The sequence below is a fragment of the Erpetoichthys calabaricus genome, chromosome 13 (genome assembly GCF_900747795.2).
Source record: "Erpetoichthys calabaricus chromosome 13, fErpCal1.3, whole genome shotgun sequence".
Taxonomy (NCBI): domain Eukaryota; kingdom Metazoa; phylum Chordata; class Cladistia; order Polypteriformes; family Polypteridae; genus Erpetoichthys; species Erpetoichthys calabaricus.
The window spans coordinates 2,116,138-2,143,807 of NC_041406.2; the positions used below are offsets into that span (position 1 = coordinate 2,116,138).

General features: G+C 39.8%; 1 protein-coding gene across 2 annotated transcripts in view; it reads right to left on the minus strand.

The window, feature by feature from the left end:
- The window catches only part of LOC114663926 (E3 ubiquitin-protein ligase znrf2-like), a 197,439-nt gene extending 170,039 nt beyond the window's left edge, over positions 1-27,400 (minus strand). Inside the window, exon 1 of one of the 2 annotated variants that reach the window (XM_028817878.2) lies at positions 26,202-27,400. In XM_028817878.2, the coding sequence (XP_028673711.1) occupies positions 26,202-26,613 (412 nt within the window). In that variant the 5' untranslated portion in view covers positions 26,614-27,400. The remainder of the gene's footprint in view (positions 1-26,201) is intronic. The other variant, XM_051935683.1, reaches the window with a different exon arrangement.
- Between the last annotated feature and the right edge of the window lie 270 nt (positions 27,401-27,670).

The following is a 27,670-nucleotide window of genomic DNA, read 5'->3' on the forward strand; positions in this document are numbered from 1 at the left end:
CTGGATTTGAGCAGACAGTATGTCTCTGAACACCTCAGAATTCATTCGGCTGCTTCTGTCCTGTGTCACATCATCAATAAACACGAGTGTCCCAGTGCCACTGGCAGCCATGCACACCCAAGCCATCACACTGCCTCCCTCCACCGTGTTTTACAGATGATGTGCTATGCTTTGGATAATGAGCTGTTCCACACCTTCTTCATCCTTTTTTCTTGCCATCATTCTGGTAGAGGTTGATCTTGGTTTCATCTGTCCAAAGAATGTTTTTCCAGAACTGTGCTGGCTTTTTTAGATGTTCTTTAGCAAAGTCCAATCTAGCCTTTCTGTTCTTTAGGCTTATGAGTAGTTTGCACCTTGCAGTGCACCCTCTGTATTTACTTTCATGCAGTCTTCTCTTTATGGTAGACTTGGATATTGATACGCCCACCTACCCCCTAGAGAGTGTTGTTCACTTGGTTGGCTGTTGTGAAGGGGTTTCTCTTCACCATGGAAATGATTCTGCGATCATCCACCACTGTTGTCTTCCGTGGACGTCCAGGTCTTTTTGCGTTGCTGAGTTCACCAGTGCTTGCTTTCTTTCTCAGGATGGACCAAACTGTAGATTTTGCCACTCGTAACATTGGAGCAATTTCTCATATGGGTTTTTTCTGTTTTCGCAGCTTAAGGATGGCTTCTTTCACCTGCATGGAGAGCTCCTTTGACCGCATGTTGTCTGTTCACAGCACAATCTTCCACATGCAAGCACCACACCTCAAATCAACTCCAGGCCTTTTATCTGCTTAATTGATAAGGACATAACGAAGGACTTGCCCACACCTGCCCATGAAACAGCCTTTGAGTCAATTGTCCAATTACTTTTGAGCCCCTGAAATGAAGGGATTGTGTTCAAAAAATGCTTTAGTTGCCTCACATTTTTATGCAATCGTTTTGTTCACCCCACTGAATTAAAGCTGAAAGTCTGCACTTCAACTGCATCTGAGTTGTTTCATTTAAAATTCATCGTGGTAATGTACAGAACCAAAATTAGAAAAAAGTTGTCTCTGTCCAAATATTTATGGACCTAACTGTATTTATTTAAAATTCTCTTAGGCATCTAAATCTCGAATAGTTAACTGTTCCACTTAAATGTGATAGACACTGATGAAAACGAGATGGATGCACAGAGTGACGGGTAGCTTATTTTGTGTCACTTGGACTGTATGACCAGACAAAAGGTAATCTATTAAACAAAAAAAAGAGAGAAAAACAGAACAAGAACTACTGTATTCTGGAATGTATTCAATCTTTATATTGTATAGCATTATTCATAGCATGTGGCATCACAAAGTAAAAATACAATTCCATTATGGTTGGAGGATGCAAACTTTGAGCATAACCACGTCGCCTAATCTCACACTCTATGTCTAACTGCATAATATGAGAAAGATTCACAATGTCCTCATGACAAAGGTATGAAGCATGGCCTGTCACAAACAACTTCAAATAAAAAAATAAAACCATTCCACATACAGCTTAGAACTAAGCAACTGCCAACAACTGGAAAACACTAAGTCTTTAATGTCAAAAGTAAAAAAAGACAAGAAATGCATTATAATGTTTTTTTGCCCACATCAATATAGTAGTAACACTGAACATCAGGACCATAGCCTTAACAAAACAAGCATAGCCTATTGGGTAAAAATTCTCATGCAAGCTGAAGCAAGGTGTCAATTCAACAAGCACAATTAACATCAGGTGCTGTGGAGAGACCCTCTGTTCTGGTAACCTCTGAACCAGAACTGTGAATGACAAAAGTCCTTTCCTTAAAAACAGGGAACAATCTGCCATAATATTATAAAGTATCTGTTGGGAGTAAAAATTGTGCCCAAACAATTCAAAGTACACTAAAGCTGTAGCCCGGACGTGAGAATTCTCTTTCTGTCACACAGTCTGCTTCTATGTGCAGCTACCTGAAAAGCAAAAAAGAAATGCACAAAAAAAATCATCTTGATTATTTATGTTGGACAGGAAGATTCCAGATTCAAGATTATTTATTGTCATTTCATCCATATACAGTAATACAGCATACAGTGAAACGAAACAACGTTCCTCCAGGTCCATGGCGTTACATAGAACACAGGACAACGAAGAATCCACGACACATAACATAAAGACACATAATATATAACAAGGAGCGTGCGAGTCAAATGTGCAGCCATGTGCAACATTGCAGAGGAGAACACAGATATCAGATATCAGTCCGGTCCATGAGTGTTCAGGAGTCTGACTGTTCCATATTCTGGTGGTGAGGGCCCGAATGCTTCAGTACCTTTTTCCCCAATGGCAGGAGTGTAAACAGTGAGTGTGAAGGGTGTGTTGGGTCATTCACAATGCTGGTGGCTTTGCAGATGCAGCTTGTGGTGTAAATGTCCATGATGGAAGGAAGATAGGAATTAGGGTCTTTTTACTTTGATCAGTCTTTACAACCCGTTAAGGAATTGGCTGCCAGGGACATAGTGGATGCAAAATTAAACATAATAAGGAAGAGACACCACAAACACCTTTACAATGTGGGGGCCTCCAAATGTGGGAATCCAAGAGCAGCTTCTTTATCTTTATGATAAACCTTCAAGCTTCAAAAACTTAGAAACTTCTGCACAGTGCATTACCCGTTTTCAGCTGTGTTTCATGCTGCCTTTAACTCATTTGCCTACTTTTACACAGACAGACATCTTTTCTGAAAACACAATTTATACTGTTCACCTCAGATGGCCATTTAAATAGGTTCCTCTTACTGTATATTATAAAGTTTGTTCCTTTTGGTCAGGCTTGTTTTATCCTGAATATTAATAAAATAACATATTGATGTAACTGCAAACATATGGTAAACAGTTATTATGCATACACTGAGCAGCAAAAATGTTGCAAAAACATGACGACGACACCACCTAAACACAGCAATAAGCTAAGGAGACTCATAAGTGCTGCACATTATTTACAAGCCTCTATCAGGTATTCTAAAGGGCCCAACAAATGCATATCTAGAGTTTAATCTATATGCTAAAAATATATATTTAGACAGGACCAGAAATAAAACATGAAAATTACTGTATGATTATGACAAATGCCTTTGGCTCTAATAAATTACCAGGTTAAAACTTTTAAGGAAAAGTACAGGAAAAGAGGGCGGCACAGTGACACAGTGGGTAGCGCTGCTGCCTCGCAGTAAGGAGACCTGTCTGGGTTCGCTTTTCAGGTCCACCCTGCGTGGAGTTTGCATGTTCTCCCCGTGTCTGCGTGGGTTTCCTCCCACAGTCCAATGACATGCAGGTTAGGTGCATTGGCGGTCCTAAATTGTCCCTCGTGTGTGCTTAGTGTGTGTGTGTGCACGCTCCCTGCGGTGGGCTGGTGCCAATGTGGAGTTCTTCCATAATATGTGTGTGGAAGCTTTATGATATCCAATATTTAATAACCTTAGATGTGTGCATTTAATTTTAATCTCTTAAATCAAATTTAAAAAAAAAAATACACACAGTTACACAACAACACAATTGATGAAGAGATCTTCTAAATTTACCACACAGATGACATTCTGAAATGAAACTACTACTTAGCTGGGCATCAAACACCCAATGTCCACTACAATTATTCATAAGCGCCACATTCTGGAGTTGTCAGGTAGTGAAATTGAAAGAGATGGAAAAACAATAAAGTGCATCATTCTGGAAACTCATAAACTTTGTTCATGTTTGCCCTTATAAGGTTTATATCCTTCCTTCATAATTCTATGCAACCCTCACTGTAGACAATGGCTCTCCAGTCCTCTAACTTGGAGGGTCACACACGTTGCATGCTTTTGTTCAACCTGCTTTCAAAGCCACAACGACCTCCTGCAACTTCCAAATTTATTGTTATAAATATTTGTATTGTTCTTGAATCAGCTGTTCTGCTTTGATGCAATTTATGTTTGGTGGATCAGTTCAATTCTCCTTAGTCCAGCAGTTTCTCTGTCCTCGGTCTTGTTTCAAAATATTGCTAAGCTTTATGACCACGTGAGATGCAAATTATGAGAAATCAGTGGTACTGCTGTTGGCTACTACCTCTAATGTTAAACCTCAAAACCAGCACTGAATATCACTAAGGAGAATTTTATATACAATTTTGTGGCTCAGGTAACTGCTTGAGCAGATGGCAACAAGTTTTGAATACGAGGGTCTCCAGGCCTATCCGGTCTTTATTTTAAAACACTAATTTGCAAACACATTAAATTCATATGCTAATGCAAGGCATAAAAGAAATATACAAGCCTCCAAAAAACAGGAGGTAATGTCTGCTAAAAGAAGAAATGACTGACACTTAAAATTGCATGTGCTTGGAACTCATATTTGCAATTCAAAGGCACACAACAAGATTTCCAAGTAACACATATAGAATTTAGAATTTTTTCATTATTGCTTTCAGTATTCACGCCTACAGTATTTGACCAGAAAATAGTAGGATGGGAGCTGATCTATAATATCAAGCAAAGAGTACATGGTGGAAGGACACTTCTAAAAATAAACACTGAAAGCACTGGAGCTGCAAATGAACTACAATGAAGGAAATCAGAGAGGTCCGCGACTAAGAGTAGTTGTCAAATGCTGCTGCACATTTGGGGCGAGGGCAAGCCTGTCAGCATAATTCAAGTTTTATCTTTCTCACAGATTTCAGTCTTCAATGGCCTTCCTGTCCGAGTTGAGATTTAAATATGTATGGTACCCGACATCTCTTTCTATATACTCTCATTTGCATAAACAGAATTATTTTAGGAAATTAAATGGAACCAAAAAAACTGTAAAGAGATCTGAGCTTGTTTAGCAACCTAAGACAGAAGGAATTCAAACTGCCCCATTTGGGTGGTAAATGATCTCATTTTAGGATTCTGGAATAAATCAAACCGCACTGAATTTATACCAGCATGTTGTGCTATGGAGGTGGGCTTTAGTTGTTTATTCAGATTTTGTTATCACAGCAGACGGCATCTAAAGTCAAAAGAATTACTAGCAAATATGGCCAAATATGAATGTTAACATATGAACTGTTCTATATATGGGATAAACCTGGTAGCAACATCTTCACAGTCGTATAAACTCTATGAGAACAACTATTCTCTGAATATAGTGGTGGCACTGAGGCTAGGGATCTGCACTGGCAATTGGAAGGTTGCCAGTTCGAATCCCGTAAATGCCAAAAGGGACTCTGCTCTGTTGGGCCCTTGAGCGAGGCCCTTAACATGCAATTGCTGAGCGCTTTGAGTAGTGAGTAAAGTGCTATATAAATGCAAAGAATTATTATTTATTATTTTCAAAAACTTTCTTAAAGAAGGTAGGCCAGAGACTTTAGTGTTAACATTGAACAGTTTAAATCTGTCTCCTTCTTTTTTTTTGCTGCACATGGAAAGTTGTCATCAGACTTGGGATTAACAGTACAGAGTAATGGGGATTGTGGAAGAGAAGTGAAAAAGAGAGTGCAGGCAGAGTGGAGAAGAGTGTCAGGAGTGATTTGTGACAGATGGGTATCAGCAAGAGTGAAAGGGAAGGTCTACAGGATGGTAGTGAGACCAGCTATGTTATGTGGGCTGGAGACGGAGGCACAGGAGACAGAGCTGGAGGTATCAGAGTTAAAGATACTAAGATTTGCATTGGGTGTGACGAGGATGGACAGGATGAGAAATGAGGACATTAGAGGGTCGGCTCAGGTGTGATGGTTAAGAGACAAAGTCAGAGAGGCGAGATTGCGTTGGTTTGGACATGTGCAGAGGAGAGATGCCGAGTATATTGGGAAAAGAATGCAAAGGATAGAGCTGCCAGGGAAGAGGAAAAGAGGAAGGCCTAAGAGAAGGTTTATGGATGTGGTGAGAGAGGACATGCAGGTGATGGGTGTAACAGAGCAAGATGACGAGGACAGGACAATATGGAAGAAGATGATCCGCTGTGACAACCCCTAACAGGAACATCCGAAAGAAGAAGAATGGAAAGTTGTCATCAGAAATTTGTTGTATGAAAATATAATGATTATAAACTCAATTAAAAAAAACTAAACTAAAAACCAATACATGCATGATATCTTCAAACTATTGATAAACCTTTGAAAACATTACATCATTGTAAAAGAGCACCCAGACCTCGATTTATAACTGCTATTTCAGCATGTTCTTGTGCAAACCATTAAGTAACAAAGCAAAATGTTTGACTTTAACTATTAAACATGAACCCAGAATTAGATGCAACTTGTAAATGACGCTCCAAGCATCAATATGCTTAAATTAAATGTTCTGGCAATATACACTACCAGTAACGGCGCACTGCACGAATCCACTTGACTTAAGTATTCCTAGTTTTCATCCTCTGTCTCTGTACATTTAGCATTCATTTGCTCAGAGGTCCTGAGCTGCTCTTCTTTTCTCCACCCTAGCGGTCCGCTTCTGCTCTTCTTCTGTCGGCACCTTTTCGCTTTAAAACTGATTAAGTCAGTGTTTGCATTGCAATTATTTAGTACGTTTTCCTTAATTTTTCACTTAAGCTGGCACTTAAGTCTTCAATCTACCTCAAGAATGGTTTAAGATATGAAGAGTTAGAGCACTGGTTCTCAAACTGTGGGGCGGGCCCCCCTAGGGGGGGCGCAAAGATGTGAAAAAAAGAAAACAAGAATCTAAAATATGAAAATACATCTATTGAAACCAAAACAAATTAACTTAAACTACATTCTGATACTAGAAAAATAAATATAGAGTTAGATAAATGTTGATAAAAGTTAAATAGGTACTGTATAATAAAATATGCATCTATGATATATCATTAAATAAAAAAAGAACAAATTGGTATTAGTGGGCTCCTTTCAAAAAAAAAAACATTAGGGGGGCGCGATTAAAACTTATGAAAACTCGGGTCGCAAATACTTAAAGGTTGAGAAACGCTGAGTTAGAGGAAGTGACGGCGAAGGTGGAAGGGATGACAATGGCACCCATACATATGCACTGCACAGCCGCCCGCTGCCGAGAGTTGATTCTACAATAAAATAAAAATAAAAATAAAAAGAGGAATAAAAATCATCACCCTGATAGTGGATAGTAGATGTCACGCAGTATATGTGTACTAAATTTCAGGTCAATAATTCAAACGGTTCGCGAGCTACAGGTGATTTAACATCCTGGACAGACAAACGGACAGCCATGGTAGTGAATTATATAAGAACATATTGGATTATCATTGTTTACTTCCATGAAATCAGAAATTTACAAATCACATACTGTATATGTAGCAGAAAAACTAATATAGTAAAAATAACAAATAAAATTAAACTATCATCTTCAGCACATGGCCTGTGAAATTGTGCACAAGGAGGAGTCAAACAATGCGACTTCCTAATGGGTAAGCTAGGAGACCCCAAAGGGTTATCACAGTGTGTCCCCTCTGGTGCAAGACACACCTTGGAGAAATCTGAAAATCATCCTTTTATATGCAAAACTATTACTTTCATTTGGTGGATTTTGGAAAAAAATATTTTACACGTGCATTTTTATAAAAATGAAGCATATTCTAAGGATCTACAGTTCTGTAAACTTTGAGAGCATTATTAAACAATTTATTAAAAAAGAAACCATGAACACATTTTTGTGTTTATGGTCAAAAATTAATACATCATTTTGTCATCTATAACCAGGTGCCAGGCCACCCACTACAGCAGCTATGAGAGTAGCTTTACATCCAGACAAGGGTCAGCACAGTTCTCACCCTACGTTTTCTTTCATATTAAGTCAAGTGTTTTGTAAAATCTTTAGCTGGAGTTCCCCTACATTTCTTTTACTCAAAAACACAGGTCAATAAGTCCCTCTTGTTTAATTGATCTGATAGTTTAAATTAAGTGGCCTTACATTCAGAAACATGTGCTAGTATGGTATTTACATTTAGAAGAAATTGGGAAACTTGTTGCCAAAGCTTTAAAATGCTGAACTTTCTTTTAAATTCATCTTTTTCGGTGGAGTTTGTCTCCCTTAACTGTATCTAAATACTGACCATTAGTGACAAGCAATCCAGAAACAGGTGCAAATGGGCAGAATTCATACAGACAGTGACCAGAGGGATTCAAACCCAGCAGTCCAAGCACTGTGCCACCTTGCCACCCAACAGTGAAATGAGTTTAGCCTCAAATTCCCTCATTTCTTTCAATTCCAGGAAGAAATCAGTAAGTGATTTTACATTTATTTGCTGCAGTGGACAGTAAGAGTTTAGAGACTTCAAATCTTGTCTTGATGTTGTTCTGGAGAACGTAAGTGAACAGGATGGATGAGCGTATGGGGCAAAATGGCCTGTTCTCACCACAATTGTTCTAATTTAGCCTAACCTAACTGTATCTCATCTGTTCTTAAACTCTGTGCATCAAAGGCTACCAACATTTTGCACGTAATGAACCTGTAAATCAACTTAAACAAACATACAGTATCATTCAGCACTGCCCTCACAAATACTGCAAAACAGCAACCAAGATTCATAACATTTGGAAAATAAAAAGCATAGCATTAAGAATTAGGACTGACTGGAGGAGATAACACTGCAGCAGCTGAAAGCAACAAAAAGAACAATGTGGCTTAACAAAAAAACTATCTTCAATAAACCCTTCAATCATCATAATTAAGGTTCATCTTGTCTTTTGGTGCCCTATTATCCTCAGCTAATAGGCACGTACAGCGTAGGATTGTGTATTAGACGGGTTGTACCAGCCCGTACAAGTCCTAATGGGCCAAGTGCTTTCCACCCACCCAAAAACTGTTTTATGCCACACATTCTAATGATAAAGCTAACCTGCTGTTATCATAATTTCTCATTTACCTTACAATCAGCCAGTGTCGATTAACAGAAATATAGTAGAATATGAATAAGGGAGAGATGTGATAAAGTTCTGTCTAAAGTGAACTGCTGTGTGAGCCATCTTCAAAATCTTTCATTTCAATATGATTTCTGGGAAGAAGAAATGAGAATGAAAGCTTTGAACCAAAAATATGCTTGAGGGGACAAAAATGTCTAGGACAAGAGCTTTGGTGACTGTGGATAACAGCAGTCCCATCACTGGAAAAGGTGTCAATTATATGGGATTCTCACTGTACATTGGGGGGGGGGGGGGGGGTTGTTGGTTGTCAGGATTAGCACTCCAGCCAGTGTGGTGCGGAGGTGTCACCCATTACAGGGCTGTACTTGGGTCCTAATTTGGGATCCTGAGGTGGGTGTGACAATGTGCTGTATCAGTGGATGCTCCCACTGCCCCTTTCTATACAAGGGTACTTTACAGCCTACATATATACAAACAAAACATACAATTGTAACAATTTCTCAGTTTTTTTGTTAAGATTTCAGAACAGAAAAACTTCTAATCAGCACAAAACATGATGAAAAAAAATCCAAGTAGTGAAAAAGGTCCCACAGTAGATAAAGGTTTCCAAAGCCATATATTTCTGTTCAGCTACATTAAAGGTACAGGATTTATACTGCAGCTTTTCTGTCACTGTTGTCTTTTATAGTGGCCAGTGTTTTAATATTGGTGTCAGGATCATAAATGGGTGTCATGTTCAGTTTCAACCCAAATCTCTAATCTCATGTGCTCCAATGTGCTGTTCTCGAAGACTGCTCCTTTATTCTTTGTAGCACACATTTAAATCCTTCATTTTCAGTCAACTCTGGAATGGATTAGATATTTTCATTAAAACCTGCATGTTTACTGTATTTACTGCAACAACACATAGCAACTTTGCTTTGAAAAGAAGATATTATGATACAACATGTTTAAATACAATGAGAGAAGAAGAAACACAATGAGGTGATGTCTGCAGTGCAAGATAGATGCAAGTATAATTGCTCGGTACAGGATGTCACCGTTTGATTATTGTATACCCCGTCATACGGCAGATCTTTACACAGCACCTAAAAACTAACTTCTAACCTGCTGACTATTGACACAGCTGTTTAACAAACACTTCTTCATACATAGAAAATTGTAATATTAGACTATGACAATACATTAAAGCTTAATTTTTGTCACAGTAATGCCACACCATGTTCTAAAAGTACAAGAATATTTACACACCACACACACACACATCTTTCTAACCTGCTTATTCTGGGCAGGTTTGGTGGGAAGCAGGAGCCTATACCCAGCAATCACAGGGTGCCAGAGTGCCAGTCCACTGAAGTTACCATAAATATACAGTAGTACTAGGGTGTTGTACCGTGTTAGCCATTATGAATGTAGAGAAAAGCCAAGCAAAATGACACCTTTTATTGGCTAACTAAAAAGATTACAATATGCAAGCTTTCGAGGCAACTCAGGCCCCTTCTTCAGGATGCCTGAAGAAGGGGCCTGAGTTGCCTCGAAAGCTTGCATATTGTAATCTTTTTCGTTAGCCAATAAAAGATGTCATTTTGCTTGGCTTTTCTCTATAAATATACAGTATATTAAATAAAAACATATACATTGTAAAGTTAAATCTTGTCCACAAACTTTCATCTGAGCATAATATATAAACATCATTGGTAGAAATGTGTAATTTATTCCTACTTTTCCCCAAACCTATGTTCTTACATTGCATTACAGTGCCAGTACACCACTACAAGAAAAAAAAAAAAAATCGAGAGCAACATGAAGGAAAAGTAAAAAGAGTTGTTATAAAGCCTAAAATGTGTAAAAATATCTCATGCACAATAAATAACAGCAATTCAGATCATGAAAAATATGGGAGTTTCTATGCAAATGTGGTGTGCCTCTAACAGGGCAGTGCCCATCACAACTACATGTAAATGTTAACAATCGCTTTCAGCTTTAACAGGTGATAAGCAAATCCTCATCATTAAAAACCTCATTTTGATACCTCAAATACCTGCTGTTGTACTTAAATGGAGAGTTCAGAGGCTACAGTGACAGGGATGGCATAGAAATGGTACAGAAGAATACATAAAATGATATAACCAATGAAGAAACTGCAGTTCATGCACAGCTGCCATTAAAGTTTTTATTCAAAGAAGCCCACTATGTAAATGTATTGATTTATGCAAAGAATAAAATGAGTGAAAAACATAAGGGACCAAAGACAATTTCAGGATCAGTGACTGCACAAGAAGCTGTAAACACATTGGTCTTTCTGTCATGATCTGAGCACTGTGAACGGCGATAAAACAATAATTAGCTGACCATAGCAAATCTAAATACTTGGTACTTTATCAATATCCAAGGTATGCCTAGTGGCTACACGTTTAAAAAAGCAATATATAAACAAAATAATTCATCAGGGATGTGCTTAATGTATTTTTATGGACCTTATCTATGAAGATGTCGCTCTGACTCCATGGGTGAGAAAGAAATGGGACTGAGGCCACAAAGGAACAATTTCTTAGTTAGAACCTTCTCACTTTAAAGCTGTGGTGATTCATGTAACTATTCTTCCAAATAAATTCAGCAAACTTGCATCTTAGCAATGCCAAGCATTATTATACAACACTGTATGATGATACTTGTATTATTTAAATGGGAGATTGTGCTCACCATGTATTCATTAGAACTAAAAGTGAAGCATATTGCTTTCTGCCTCTAAAAAGTTACTAAATGCCCAGAGCTTTACACCAACAATATTCATTTGTTTAAAATCCTTCAGATGTTTAAATTTTTTTCTTTTGGTTGGAAAATTTTTGCACTTATATTAAGTATGTGGAATTCATCAATTAAGAATGGAAAATACAATCAAGCACTAAAAATAAAGCCTCTAGCTCTAGATGTAACCACAGCTGCAACACTGTCCATTTGTCTATAAAAAGAACAGCATAGGAATGGTGTCTCCTTATTCACACTTTATTTACATTAATTGTATAGCTTCACCGTAATAATAAATGTACAGTCGACCCTCGATATACGACTGGCCTGACATGCGAACAACTTGGTTTACGACCAAAATTTTTGTTTTGAATTATGACCCGAATGTGGTCACGTGTATCCGCTTGTGCGATTGTAAACAAACAGCCGATAGCGTTCGTAAGCGTCAGTCGGAGCCCAGATACGTGTGTTTGTGGATGTAATTTCAGTCAATGCAGTGATTTATATAATTTATTTTGATAATTGCTATCAAAATGGCCCCAAAAAGCTAGAAAATAAGCTAAGGAAGGAAGAGAAGGTAACAAAGGTAAAGAAAGCGATCACAATCAAAACAAAGAAGGAAACTGTGCGGAAATATGAAAGTGGCGTTCGTGTGACCGATCTTGCTAATATGTACAGCATGTCGAAATCCACCATCTCGACAGTTTTAATCAGAAAAGATTTAACCACCTTCCATTTCATTCTCCTCCTCCTCCCTTCCTGCAAGCCAAAGATGTCAACTTAAATGGCGAGTACAATATGAAATTGTTGTTTCTGGTAGGCTAGGCACTTTTTATAACTTTTTGGTTAGTACATTAGAAAAATTATTGGTGTTTTTGATAAATTATGCACATTATACAACCCTTTTGTATTATGAAAAGGTTAAGTAAGTGTCGCTGTGGGAGGTTCGGAACGCATTATCGGTATTTCCATTATTTCTTATGGGAAAAACAGTCTCGACTTACAACCAAACTGAGTTACAACCAGCCCTCACGAACGAAATGAGTTCGTAAGTCAAGGGTCCACTGTATTCTCAAGTCTTTTTAGGACCCAATTAGAGATTTGTACTATTTGTAGTAATGACCCAGGTCTTTAATTCAATCACAGTGGTAATATAACTAAAATGCTATAACTGCAATTTTAATGGCTAGCAAGCATGTACCTAGGCCCTAGGTCAACTGAACAGACTCCATATATTCATAACATTACTGGTAGGAGAAAGATGGAGAAGTGCTGCATGCAAACAATTGAAATATATTTTGTAAAAGTTCCCTATTATTCCTCCCACTCTTTTCTTGCTGTTGTTCAAGATCAATCTTCCCCTAAAGTTTAGCATGTCATGAGGCACACATCCTAACCAGATAAACGGCAGCAGATCATCCTGCCTCTGGAGGTGCTCTCCAATTAAAATTAACTCCCATGCCACTCCGGCTTGGGGACAGCCGATTTCAGAGAAAGAACTGATGAAACTGTTCAAGGAGACACTTGCTCTGAAATGACAATACTACGCTGTGAACAACACGACACATTCAGCATTGTGGGTAAATGAAAACCATCAAGATTTCCACAAAGCTATCTTCCTGCTTTAACAGTGTGAGAAGTTTAGCAAAATGACACCTTTTATGAGCTAACTGGAAAGATTACAATATGCCAGCTTTCTTACCTGAAGAAGGGGCCGGAGTTGCCTCAAAAGCTTGCATATTGTAATCTTTCCAGTTAGCCCATAAAAGGTGTCATTTTGCTAAACTTCTCACTTTATCCATAATGGCTAACACAGTACAGCACCCTTGTGCTTTAACAGATCCCTGTTCCACACCCCCCCCCCCAAAGTGACAAATGCATGTTGCACATTTAGCAAGAAGAAACACAAAACCTCTTAACCTTAAGATGCTATTAGTTTTATCACATATTTCTGTGTAACAATTTCAAATTCCAATTACTCTTCTCAAAAATGAAACAAAAAATGTGCAAGTCCCCAGATGTTACATTTCTATAAGAAATGTTTTGAAGAGAAAAGCCTCCTCTAGATGTAGTCTGTTCAAAAAAAAAAAAATCAGATAGTAAACAGGAAACTACTAGAGATTATATGAGGCCCTCACTTACTAAAGGTGTTTGCAGCATCTCTGAGGTTTAATTTTTGCATCCACTATATTGCTGAGAGAAAAAATGTGTGTGGCAAAATAATTTTCCTCTATTTGATTTCTGCCACACATTAACACATTTTTTTGCTTTGTGCCCTCCCCCACCATGACCGATCACCTATGGGGGACGAGCAACAGCTTTAGATTCGCCAAAGATTTTGAGAGATCTCGACGTTTTAGGGTCCCCTGAAACCGAAAACATCAATATGTTGATGAAGGGTGTCTGTCTGTCTGTCTAAGTGTCTTCAGGACGGTCTACAGCTAAAACAGCTGGACAAAAAAATACTAAATTGAAACTTAAGGAGACTTAAGGTGCTGATTAGTATTTGAGCCAAATCGTGCAAGAGGCACTCGAGAGGAACCCTTGAATCAGTATGGGCGGTATTACCAAAATTCTATATCACGGTATTTTTCAAAATTATACCGGTTTCATGGTATTTGTCAGTATTTTTTTTTCCCCATGCATGAGTGGATGTTAACCACATTTTCCACAGCGGTTACTGCAGAAGACTGACTAAAAATAACCTATTCCACTGTCATGAGCATTGTACAAAAAAACATTTTAATGTGCGCACACGTATTAATGCAGGTTTGCATGGCCCCATAAAGTGATAGTTTTCAAGGGGGTGGCACTAATGAAGAGAAGGAATCACATTGCATGACAGTTGCAGTCAAAATATAGAACATTTTTATTAAACAAATTTTGCAAACAACTTAAGCTAAAATTTTGACAACATATTTTCAACCATCCAAAGAGGCATTTAGACTTCGTCAAATATCCACAGGTGCTTGTCAAAAGTTGTATTGCACTGAACATGTCTTAGAAAAGGCATAAATAGTCAATATTTTTTGTAAACCAACTACACTTTCTGTTAATGTTAACAATCTCTGTCCACTGACATGTTAAAGTGACTTTTTAAACAACTTTACCATCATTAAACTGCATAATATTTAAACTAAAAAATAATAACAATAAAATAAATAATAGTGCAACTTCTAGTAATAATACTATTACTCAAAACAGTTCAAGTCCAGGTATTCACCAAATAAAAATAAAATGAAATAAAACAAGTGCAACTTGGTGAGACATCTTTACCAACTGAACCATCATTAAGGCAAATTGCTTCAAGATAAGCTATATACATAAATAATAAAACTGCAACTTGCATTTATAATGCTATTTGTGGTATAGCCCTATGGAAGCGCATTAGGGCCACAGTGAAGAAAAAAAAAACTATATGTCGAGAATAAAGTCGACAGGTTGACTTTATTCTCGACATTTCCACTTTATTCTCGCCGTTTATGTCGAGATTAAAATCGACATTTTCACTTTATTCTTATAGTTCATTTTGTCGTTAAAGTAGAATATCGTAAACTAAACTTTATCCTAAAATCAATGTTTAATTTACTAGATTTTCTCAAACCCCATCATAAGTTAATGTAGCACATTAAATGCTTTGTGTTAAGTGTTCTCCGACTCAGTTGTTAATCGCTTTGCGCTTCTTAAACTGACTTCCTCCGCACTAAGAGGAGCCACAGGCAGCGATCGCCGCACAGAACCATTCACTTCATGATATTCCTGCTCTCTGAAAATTTAGAATGCTAAGATAAATACTTGATATCATTTTCAGGATGAAATGCATTAAAGCAGGTATTAAACATGCACAGTAGTGCTGCTCCCTCGCAGTAAGCGGTCCCCAGGTGTATGTTCAGTGTAGAGAATTTTATGGCAGATGTGACGAGGCTTCAAAAAACAGGATGTATAAATGGGTATCGCACAGGTTTAACTGAAATATTGTGTAAATGTTGGTTTTGTGATCTGGTGGTCAGAGACACGAACAAAGAATTCAATGGATATTCTTCTCAGTAGGCTTTCTTTATCTGACGTACCAAACCCGCAGTTCCTATCCTTCCTTTTTCTTTCTCCACATAACCAATCACCACACAATAAACGTCTTTGTGAAATTAAAACTAGTTATAAACTTAGACCACAGAGTGTTCAGAATTTTTTAAAAAATATTCGTTATACATGTTTGATTATGCCATCCATTCAGGATTGCACCCATCCCAGCAAGCATTGTGTGCGAAGTAGGAGTAAATCCTGAACAAGGCGCCAGCACATCGCAGGATGAATACGAGCAACACATACACTAGCAGGGTCAATATAGCAGAACAAAACCCCACATCCTACATGACTGAGAAAGGAAACTGAAGCACGCCGAGTAAACCCACCAGAAAAACATGCAAATTCAAAGCAGGGAACACCCGGGACCCCTTTGCAGCAAGGCAGCAGTGCAACCCCCACGCCACCATGCCCCCACATGATTAATACATGCTGTAAGAGCCATTTTCCTTGTTATATAAGATTCATGAATGTTTATTAGATGACAATGCATAAACTATGGAAGGTTCCTATAACCCCCGTGAATAGAATCATTTTGGTATGTTCTTGCCATTTCTAATAGTTTGGAGTAAACATTATTCTCCAGTGAGTTAGTGTCAGCCTTGCCTTGTATAAGGTGTAGAGGCATACGGTTTTTAACCGTGATCGCACGTCACTGTGCCTGGGCACCTGCCTATGTGCCAACCGGCTTACGACCCTTTAGAGTGCGTGATGTAAATATGCACTTAACAGCACTTAATTTATGTGTTGTGCTGTACGTAAAGCGTACAGGAAAAGAAATTAAGAACCTTTAAGTAGGAAAGAAGAAATTAAGAACCTTTAAGTATAAAAATACTAAAGTCTTTCAAGAAAAGCTAAGTTTATAGAAGATTCATTTTTCCCTTTTTTTTTTGCCTTTTACTCTACGTGTGTAACTATTTTTTCTTTTATTCTTGTTTGGATTATTCGCTTTTAACTTTCACTATAAAACCTTTAAAAATGAACTCTTGGACTCTGAGAATTCTTTTGACACGCGTCTTACCCGTGCCTGATGACACCTTATATTTTTGCAGCTACACATGCTTTAATGCATTTCATCATGACAATGATATCAAGTATTTATCTTAGCATTCTAAATGTTCAGGGAGCAGGAATATCATGAAATTAATGTTTTCTGTGTGCTGCCTGCACCCCGTCTTAGTTCAAGAGGAAGTCAGTTTAAGAAGCAGTAGTGATTAACAGCTGGGTCGGGGAACATTTAACACAAAGCATTTAATGTGTTACATAACTTATGACGGGGTATGAGAAAATCTAGTAAATTAAATATTCATTTTAAGATGAAGTTTAGTTTACGATGTTCAACTTTAATAACAAATTATGAGAATAAAGTCAACATGTTGACTTTAATCTCGACAAACGGCGAGAATAAAGTAGAAATGTCGAGAATAAAGTCAACATGTCGTCACACTACTACACAGTACCCAGGTACATTACACAGTATTGAAAAAAATAAAACAAGTACAACTTGGCTTGTAGTATTATCCAGTAGTATAGAAACAGTATTCACACATTTAAACATAATGGTCCACATCCGACCTTTTAAATCCAAAGTATCTCCAGACAACAGACGTGACTCCTTTATCGAGCAAAAGTTCTTCTGTGTCCTCATGTTCAACTTTATCGTCTGCTACAGCGTCAGTTTCTGAATGTTCTCTGTCCATTTTCATCGCGCAATACCTCCACTACCTCATGTACTCCGTTGCATACGTATTTAGCGGTGCAGCAGTGAAAAAGGTCCCCCTTAAACAGTTTCCGGCTGTACCACGTTCCGAACGTTGTTTAGGCAATTTAAACCAGTGTTGCGGTATAAGAAAAATCCATATCATAACAAAAACAAAAAGCAGTTTTCGGTATGAACTGGTATACCGCCCAGCACTACCTTGAATACCAGAATTCTGTAATTAATTATGAATTCTTCTCGTCAATTGCTATCGTAATGACCTATTTTATGAGCAGAAAGACCAGCATTAGAGTGGTAAATAATTACTGAAATGATATAGAATAATTCAGGTAGGTAACTTGGTTCCTAGGGCGCAAAGCCTACTGACACTCACGTCCGAATTTTTTTTTTCTTAAAAGTGACCAAATATCCATCCGTTTTTCTAATTCTACTTTTCCAATATAAGGAAGGTCAGAGATAGTCAAAGCTAGACTACAATTCACTAACCACCATTCAAGTGGCTAACAGCCATTTCACAGTAATGCTTTAGTTACATGCTTGTCTACCATAAGCTGCTGACGTTCATAGCAGTAGTGAAAGAGTGATCTGTAGCGCTGCATAAAAACTCTACGGCTCAAATATAGGCCGGGCCATGTGGGTTTGACAGATCCTTTCTTTTCTACTTTATTCTAAAACATGTAACTTCAGGTGTACTGTCGTCTTTACGGAGTACATACTATACCTACCGCTTAGACAAAACGAAGGGTCTCAGTATCTGCATGGAGTTTGTACACTCCCTCCATCTCTGCTGAAACTTCACAATACAACAAATGATTAAACTGACAAACAATTACAAACCAAAACACTGTATGACAAAGGGCTGGACAATTTTTTTGGATTAAATCATTTAATACATGTTATTTATTCCAAAATGAAAATTGTGCTTTTTTTTTTTTTTTTTTTTTTTTAAGTACCAGTTGGTACAGTCAAACATTCAAGCAAACAATGAATATGCCAACGGAGGAAAACAACAACAAAAAAAATTCACCCCAATTTCATCAGCTGGACATGTGTGTACAGTCAAATATATTAAACTAGCCGACGCCCGCCATAACATACACGGTGTAAGAATAGGAACGGAAAACAGTGAGAAAGGAATTCAGAAATCAAGAATAAATAAATACTTCTTGAAAGACGCAGTTGTGCATAGGTGTTTTGGTGGAGAAGACAGATAATGAGTCGAAAGATCGAACTGTAGAAAAAGCCACGTACAACTGACCGTGGCTGAAGACTGGTATCAGGTCTGTGCTCTGGTCTTTGGGTATCTGACAGTGCATGTAGAATTTCCGGCCAAGCAGGATTACATGTGAAAGTGACAAATAAATCAGGCTTTCCAAATTTACATACTATGGCCATGGCATCCTGATAGTTCTGTTGCATGTATCTTGGACTTCCTGGAAATATGGACGGTAATATGATCATTTTGCCTACATGTACTATGTTATTTTCATCGTTTTCTTGCAGTGCGTCTGATAGTCGTTTGTATTGTTCCACGTACAGATCTTGTTGATGTAATCTGAGATAGTTGAGACGCATGCCCTCTGTTTTAACATATGCATCTACGACGCATTGTTGGAATAGTTTGCCGCTGGAGTGCAAAATACTAAATGTATTCCTCATTGCTAATCTGTAGGCATAAAATTGGCATCGAGTAAGCCTTATTCGTTTGGCGGTTCTTTTATCAGGAACATGTTGTAAATCTTTGTGCCAGCCAATGTCTCCGTAAGGGAATAAAAGTGGGTAAAGCATAGGATCGCAATTCATACTGAGCGTGGAAATCTGTTTACAGGAGTTGCCTATGGGATAGATGCAAATGTCCCTTTCGGCAGGCGGTTCGCCATCTTCTCCAACGAAAATCGCTGCAACATCAGTGTTTCATGTCAGGACATTATATCGGGCCAGCATGGGGAAGGGTTTGGAAGAGGACAAATAGGAATCGAGAAATACCGTGTCGGCTGCGTGTGGGCGGGACCGGTTTTGAAGTGGAAGCAGGACGAACCAGAAGAGTAATATATACAGTACAAGAGATGCAAAGATGGAAACAAGCAGTGCTTCTATAATGAATGAGCTTGTTGCAAAGAAAGGCTGTAAATTTAATTCAGCTGTGTTCAATTGGTTTGGCTATAAAAGAAAGAATGTCAAACAAACTAGCGTAAAAGGCATAGTGTGCAAAAGGATGACAGCAGTTCTAAGTGGAAGCACATCTAGTTTATTTCAGCACTTAAAACAGAAATGCCCCTCGGAACTGAACGAAGGCAAAAAAGTACAGGACAAAGATAAAGCCTTTCTAGAACTGACAGCTTTGCCATACTCTTTGCCCTGATTCAGCTTGTACTGCACAAAGCGCTCTCCCTATTTATTATCCCGCTAGACAGCATAGTTACACTAGGAAGACGGCGTCCCTTGTCCGGAGGTCAGCAGAACAATCATGAATTCTTAACCTGCAGTGTTGAGACTAAGCTACAGTGGGAAGAAGAACGAGCAGACTGGCTGTACCAGGCGGGTGGAGGGCTATCAGGGCACACTTGGAGGAAATGACTCCTTTAACATGCAGATCACTCTGGAGAGCTGTAGTTCTAATGGAGGGAAGAAGCTGGCAGGTATGACCCACAAGGTAAACTTTATGGAGGGGAGAAACACCCACAAAACTGACTGTGGTAGGAGTAGAAGGCAAAAAGAAAACTGCACATTTTTTAGAAAGACTGCCCTTAAATGTTGGGGCCACAAGGGCTGCAAATGTAAAAACAAATTAGAAAAAAAAACCAAAACAAAATGTACAGAAATATCTGCACAGAAAGAAGTTCTTATTGTGTATCTTTCCTCATTGACAGTAAATATGTTTTTTGAATTTCTATGAAGGATAGAGTTGTATTTCCTGTTTGCAAAAATGTAGACAGTCTTCTCAGTTTTTATCTATTTTTCTTCCCTGAAGATTTATATTTTAAAATATTTAAATAAAGTGTAAATTGTCCAAAAAAAAAAAAGTAAAAAAACTTTTTTTTTTTTTTTTGCTGTATTGCCCAGCCCTAGTATGACATTCAACACTAACTTTTAGATACCCATCTCTGAATGGGCAAGAGAAAAGTAACCAATGCTTTACTTTTCATTTCAGGGAGACTTACAAATAAGCACTAGAGCTGTCAACACAATTAGATAGACAGATACTACTTTATTTGTCTCTAGGGGGAAATTAATCAATCTAAAATAATGGAGCAGCCAATGTTTGTTGTACACAGTTTCTGGAGCACAATCAAAAACTGCTTTACAGAGCAAACAGGATAAGTTTACATTGTGATATCCAAACAAACAAAAAACTTTCAAGCATCAAAGCTGCTGTAACCACCAAACATTTTCTCTACTCTACTTATTGTAACATTTAAACAGCATATGTGCTAGGTGAAACAACAACTTGGGTCTATAGTTTGATAGAAAATAATACTAGCTATAGACAGATACATAGATATAAGCGCATACAGTATATAGTTATCTTCAAAATCACTGCCAACCCTGGTAAGAGCGAGTAAAATGGGCCGAAGGGGAAAAAAAGAATCACCTTTTGGTGAATTACTGTAAACATGCACTGAAAAAAATAAGAGAAATAAAAACTTTATTTGAAATACATTTATCGCACCCCTGCATGTAATACCAGTAGTAGCACTGCTGCCTAGCAGTAAGGAGATCAATGGTTATTGTCCAGGGTCACCCCTGCAGGGAAGCACTTTGAGTAGTGAGAAAAGGGTCACGGGGGTCTGCTGGAGCCAATCCCAGCCAACACAGGGCACAAGGCAGGAACCAATCCCGGGCAGGGTGCCAACCCACCGCAGGACACACACAAACACACCAAGCACACACTAGGGCCAATTTAGAATCGCCAATCCACCTAACCTGCATGTCTTTGGACTGTTGGAGGAAACCGGAGCACCCGGAGGAAACCCACGCAGACACGGGGAGAACATGCAAACTCAACGCAGGGAGGACCCGGGAAGCGAACCCAGGTCCCCAGATCTCCCAACTGCGAGGCAGCAGCGCTACCCACTGCGCCACCGTGCCGCCCAAGTTTATTTATTTATTAAATATAACCTTTATTACACATTTTTACCAAGGTTGCTAATAACCGTGGACATACTGTACTGTGTATTATACGGTACTGTAGAGTGTGTGTGTCTATTTTATTTATTTACTTAGCATTATCTCTATCAATACCTTGATGCATAGGGATATAGATAGAGAAATCTATGTTTGCATGTATTCTACTTTAACTATATATTATTAAAAAGGTAAAGCTTGTTCCAGGACGGTGGCACAGTGGTAGCGCTGCTGCCTCGCAGTAAGGAGACCCGAGTTCGCTTCCTGGGTCCTCCCTGCGTGGAGTTTGCATGTTCTCCCCATGTCTGCGTGGGTTTCCTCCCACAGTCCAAAGACATGCAGGTTAGGTGCATTGGTGATCCTAAAATTGTCCCTAGTGTGCGCTTGGTGTGTGTGTGTGTGTGTTTGTGTGTGTCCTGCGGTGGGCTGGCACCCTGCCCGGGGTTTGTTTCCTGCCTTGCGCCCTGTATTGGCTGGGTTGGCTCCAGCAGATCCCTGTGACCCTGTAGTTAGGATATAGCAGGTTGGATAATGGATGGTAAAGCTTGTTCCATAATGAAAAACTGGCTTACTTTTTCTTTTTTGGAATAAGCTTTACCTTTCTTTCTTTCTTTCTTTCTCCCTTACACAATGTTGCTGTTTATTTGACAGACCCCTTTATTCAAGGCAACTTGCAACATCAGGATACACGGCAGCTGTTTCAAGGTATCCTTTACACTTGGAACACAGGCAGGTCAAAGTCACTTGGTAAGAGTCACAAAGAAGGGAACTGAACTGAACTGGGAACCATGTGAGTTAATGGCCAGTGACTACAGAAAACCATGACAACCCGACAAAATCCGTACCTTTTATCCTATTTAACCTTGGAAATGAAAATAAAAAATAACTGTATAGCTGTATTTACACACTATAACCCTCAAAATCAAGGGAAAACAACATTTTAAAAAATCCTGAATAATTATTAAACAGTGAAATACCTGCTTTGGATAAGTGATAAGCCCCCCCAACAGTGACCATTATCAACTTGCTCAAGTACAGCCAATCACCATTAAGGCCACACACCAGTCTCATTGGCCCCCAGCTGACATCAGCTGCCGTGGTCTTGACTGCTCCAGAACAAATCTGGCTGTTCCTCGAGGACCCCACTGCTAGTAGTGCATGGCAACACAGAGAATTCCCCCCTAATCTGAAAGTTGCTTTCAAACGGGCACCAGAATAAAACTGTGGAAAAGCAATAGTCAGGAGAAGAAGAGAAAAATATTTCTATGGCTTTAACTATCCCTCCAAATACCACTCAGAACTTTAAAAGTTAAAGACATATGGCATCGCCACCACCAACTTAACTACTATAGATCAGGCCATTCCTCCAAAATGGATGAGCAAGCCAGGAGGATATCAATTAAGGATGCCACCAAGAGGCCAAAGGCAACTCTGAAGAACTTGTAAGTGTTCATGGCCAAGATAGGTCAACCTGTGCCTGCGACAACCAAATCCCAGGCTTTACACAAAGCTGGCCTTACGGCAGGGTAACAAGAAGAAAGTCTCTTCTCACAGAGTCTCATTTGCTCTTGCAAAAAACACTTGGAAGGTTCTGACGCCATCTGGCAAAAAGGTTTTACAGTCGGATGAGACCAAGAGTGAACCTGCTGAACAGAAGTCCAAAAACAGAACACCACACCAAAATACACACCACAACTACTGTAAAGCATGGCGATGGCAACATTATCTTGAGTGGGGTCTTTCTATTCAGTGGGGACTGCAAGTTCAAGGTTTTATTATTTAGTCATGATTACGCAAGAAAACATTTGCCTTCTCAGTTGCATCTAATAACAGACAGAATGAAATAAAACGGACAAATAGAAACAAGAATGGTTAAGGTAAGGCAGTTACAGAATACATATTTACACCAAAAAAATAATAATAAAAAAAAAAAGGTTACAGGATATATATCAAAACCTTAATCATTATCTCCAATATTTCTTATTGAAAGGTCGTATGGCACTAGGAAGAAAGGAGTTTCTGGAGCGATTTGTGTGGGTTTTCAAAGCGACTATCCTTCCTGATTTACCGAAGTTACATCCAAATTTGAGAATAACTCTGGTCCTGTGCAGACAAGGCTGAAGAAGGTCAGACCTTCCAGCATAACAACAATGCTAATCAACCCTCCAATAAAACAAAGCACTGGCTTAAGGATAGATGGTGAACACCCCTGAGTGGCAAATTCAGAGCCCCGACTTAAATTCCATAACAAATCTGTGAATGAACATGATAAAGTTGTCCATCGCTGTTTACCACAAAATCTGAACAATTCTGCAAGGAAGAATGGGAAAACATTCCCCATCTCAGGTGTGCAGAGCTGGTACAGACAGACAGACAGACACTTTATTAATCCCAAGGGGAAATTCACATAATCCAGCAGCAGCATATTGATAAAAAACAATATTAAATTAAAGAGTGATAAAAATGCAGGTATGACAGACAATAACTTTGTATAATGTTAACGTTTACCCCCGAGTGGACCTGACATGCATATCCAAACAAACTGATGGCAGTCATTAAAGCAAAAGGTGGGTCTACAAAGTATTCAATCAGAGGACTGATCACTTTTATAACCCCATTATTAGATTTTCATACCTGTTGCCTTTTGTTTCTTTGTGTGGAACGCTTTAAGACAAAATGTTGGGAAATGATTTTAATGGGTTTAGAAGTCAAGTTGCAAGATAAAAGAAGTCACCATTTCAAAAGGATATGATGGATTTCTATAAACATTGTACAATGCCGGTCAGAACTCTGGAGACACACAGAAATTTTCCTGTTTTTGATAGAAACAGATGCATCTTTTAAAATCAAGATAACACTAAATGGATTTAAAAATACAGCCAGGACATTTCTAGTATTGCCAATTCCAATTACTGTTCAAAATAATCCATGTTAAATTATTATGCCCATATGACTGCAAAGCCCTATTTTCAGTAGCCACTCCTTCAGCGTCCTAATGGTAAATCCCCTTTAAGTTTTAAGTCACGTTTAAATGCTAAATGGTTAATTATTAGAGAAACCTTTGTAATTGCATAAGCACCCCTGAAACCAGTACATTTTGTTCACACAGGTTGCATGGTGCTGTCATTCCTAAAGTTCAATTCTAGACTCAAAAAAATGAGGCAAAATGAAACAGCTTTCTCAAAAAAGTCAGTCTTTTGTGTTTTGTTTTTGCAGAATGAAGGTTATTCCATGAGATAGACTGCCAGGCAAAAACAACATGCCACTTGGCTATATTACCAATCTCCATGTTTTCCAAGTTTTGTGAAAAGGAGTAATTTTGACATCTCATATCCCACCTGGAGTGAGTCCCTGGAATTGGTTGATGTGTCCTGCACAATTTTCAAGTCCTTCTGGTCATTTCTGATGGAGAGGTTTATTGGTTTACTCTTTATCATAAGGTGTAATTTCCTGCACAAAATATGGTCCTAAAAATAAGGATTCTTTTGGATCTAGAGGGCCAAAAAAGCTCAACATCTTTCGCAATTAAACATCAGGACGAGTCAAACGGTATATCATATATGGGGTTTTTTCCTCATACTGGTTGAATCAGGAGGCACACCACAACAGCAAAACTTGAGTGATTTCAAAGCACTCACAAGCAATTCTTATGAATACAAAACAAATTACAAATTAAGAGTTCCAAATTTCTGCAATAAGTCTGCTCCCAGTCAGTTATAGAAAGGAAACCTACAATGCCTTGATCTTCACTTTTTAATGTTGGACTGATAGAATTAAAACTTGACAGACAAAGCTGTATAGCAGTTTTTCCCTTGTAATGCTCTTGTTGGGATTAAAATAACTGGAAGCATTCTCTTTTGAATTATGCATAAACCTACATCTGTGCAAAGATCTCAAGGCAAACAAAAAGGAGAAGAGAAGTCTCAATTTGTCAATGGCGATGGGTGTGTTGGTATCAGTTAAGCAGCTCCTGGTCGATTTAAAAACATCAGACGTGTCATACTCCTAGTCTAAACATATGTTGCGCCTTCAAGCCCGACCATTACAAGTCTAGCCTCTTTTTTGATTTGGTCGGGGGTGCTCATCTGACGTAACGGTGTACGTGAACGTGTTGGCTTAGCAGACACCTGCCCAGATGGAGCTTTCTCGGGAGACGCTGCTACTCTCTGGACTGAGCGGACATGCTCTCCTCTTCTCCACCTCAAGATCGCGAAGATACCAACATCTGTCACTTGCGCTGAATCGTTCTTGCCTGATCTCTGGCAGCGTGTCGTTTCCTGGTCTCATGATCTTTTAGAGAAATTGACGTTCTTTGTTTGTCGTTTTCCACGGTCTAAAAAGAGTCGACAGAAGGGGCTATTTTGTAAACTGGTGCGAGTTTAAGCTAAATCGTCCTTCGCAACTTTAAAACCATTTCAATCGAAGTAAATCCGCCTGACTCTGTCAAACACACACTCGCAAACTAATAAACTTGAAAAGACAGAGCGTGCCCTTGCTCCTTGGCAGCTGTCGTCTGGGAGTTCATGTACAAAGCCCCAATCGCTCGTTAAACACACGCCTTTCCCTTTATCATCAGAGCTCGCGTGATGCACAAGAAAACGAAGCACGAGAGTGCAGTACGCACCCGGCCACAAGAGAACAACCGAGCCAACGAGTGACACGCACGGCGTTTGCTGCTTACCTCCAAAGAGATGAGGCGAGAGGTGAGCCGGTAAAGAGCCGATCAGCAGCCTATGCCCTGCCCCCGGCCGGTCTTCGGGAGTGCTGTTCCCGGAGTCCTGTGGGCTGTAGGTGCCACCGCTGTTTGGGATATTGAGGGCTGACTGGTTGAGTCCCTGCGCTCTACTGCCTGGCCCCGATCCCGCGCCTCCCATCGACCTGGTCCTTGGGCCGAGCGGTGGCGCGGGGGCGGCTGCGGTGGCGTTGCTCCCCGAGGCTCCCTGTGTAGACGGGCCATAATGTGAAAACCTCACCGCTCCCGGAGCAATCCTACTGGTGCTACCACCTCCCGTGGAGGTGCTGGATGGCAGGTCCGAGCCCGAATATGCCCTGGTCCGGCCGTTGCTGGAAGGGCTGCTCTGTTTCGCACCCATCAAGCTGGATGCGGGGTCCGTGCGTGCCTATCCACCGGATCGACTGGGCTTGAGCAGCCCCGAAGTGAAACTGCGACGAGCGGGACTCCCTTTATGGACTGCCTCGTATCCAGAGTTGCAAGATATCAGGCCAACATTCACTTTCAAAATCCCATAGTTAAAAACAAAATATCTTGACCGAGAACCCGAAGAGGGTGGAAAAAAACACGAGTGGAAGTGTCTTGAAGTGCCGAAGCGGAGTGGCTCCTGTGCCGCCGCTGGTTATACTCCAAATGCGGAAAACGCTCTCTCCTCACTTTCTGCTTTTGGCTTGATCTGCTTTGGCTCTTGACTTCTTGTTAACGTTTCCTCTGCCATACCTGGCTCGCTCGCACGCTCGCTCCTTCCCTCTCGCCTTTACGATGAAAGTGAAGAAGCGACTCTCGCTTCCTCTCCGTGCTCCCGCAGACCCAGAAGCGGCGTTAGAGGAAGGAGGTGTCGCGGGCCGGCGAGCGGGGCCGCGGATGCAGCGCTCAGACTGATAAAAAAAAAGTACTGGCCACAAGCTGCCCAAACGACTGCGAGGTGAAACGGGAAGCACGGGCTACCCGAGCCAACGGGTGTATAGACCAGATGAAATGCAAACGCGGCCTCCCTGGAGCTGTCAAGCCGCAAAACAGAACGAGTACAGCGGGCCGCTCGTGTGACACTGTGAGCGAGCAATACTCTCCGTCAGTCGGCTCCCGCCTCTTCTTGCGTCGAATGACGTCACGCAGGCAGGCAGGCACGCACACACGCACGCACTCGGCGAAAAACAACAACAAATAGGGGCACGCGCAGGGCGGGCGGCGCACCTGGGCAAAAGGTGCACGCGCTCTCGGGGAGACTGTGCAGGCCGACCGCCCTTCGGCGCTTGCGCTCCTCATCCGCCCAATCCCTAAAGTTCGCAGCTGGGACGTTTTTAACGGTGACACGTGTCAGTAAGGACAGTGACAAAGAATAAAGAGATGCAACGCTCGTGAGCGCGACCGACACCAGCATGGCACAGCACGCCTGTTATTGGGGCAACGAAAGTAGT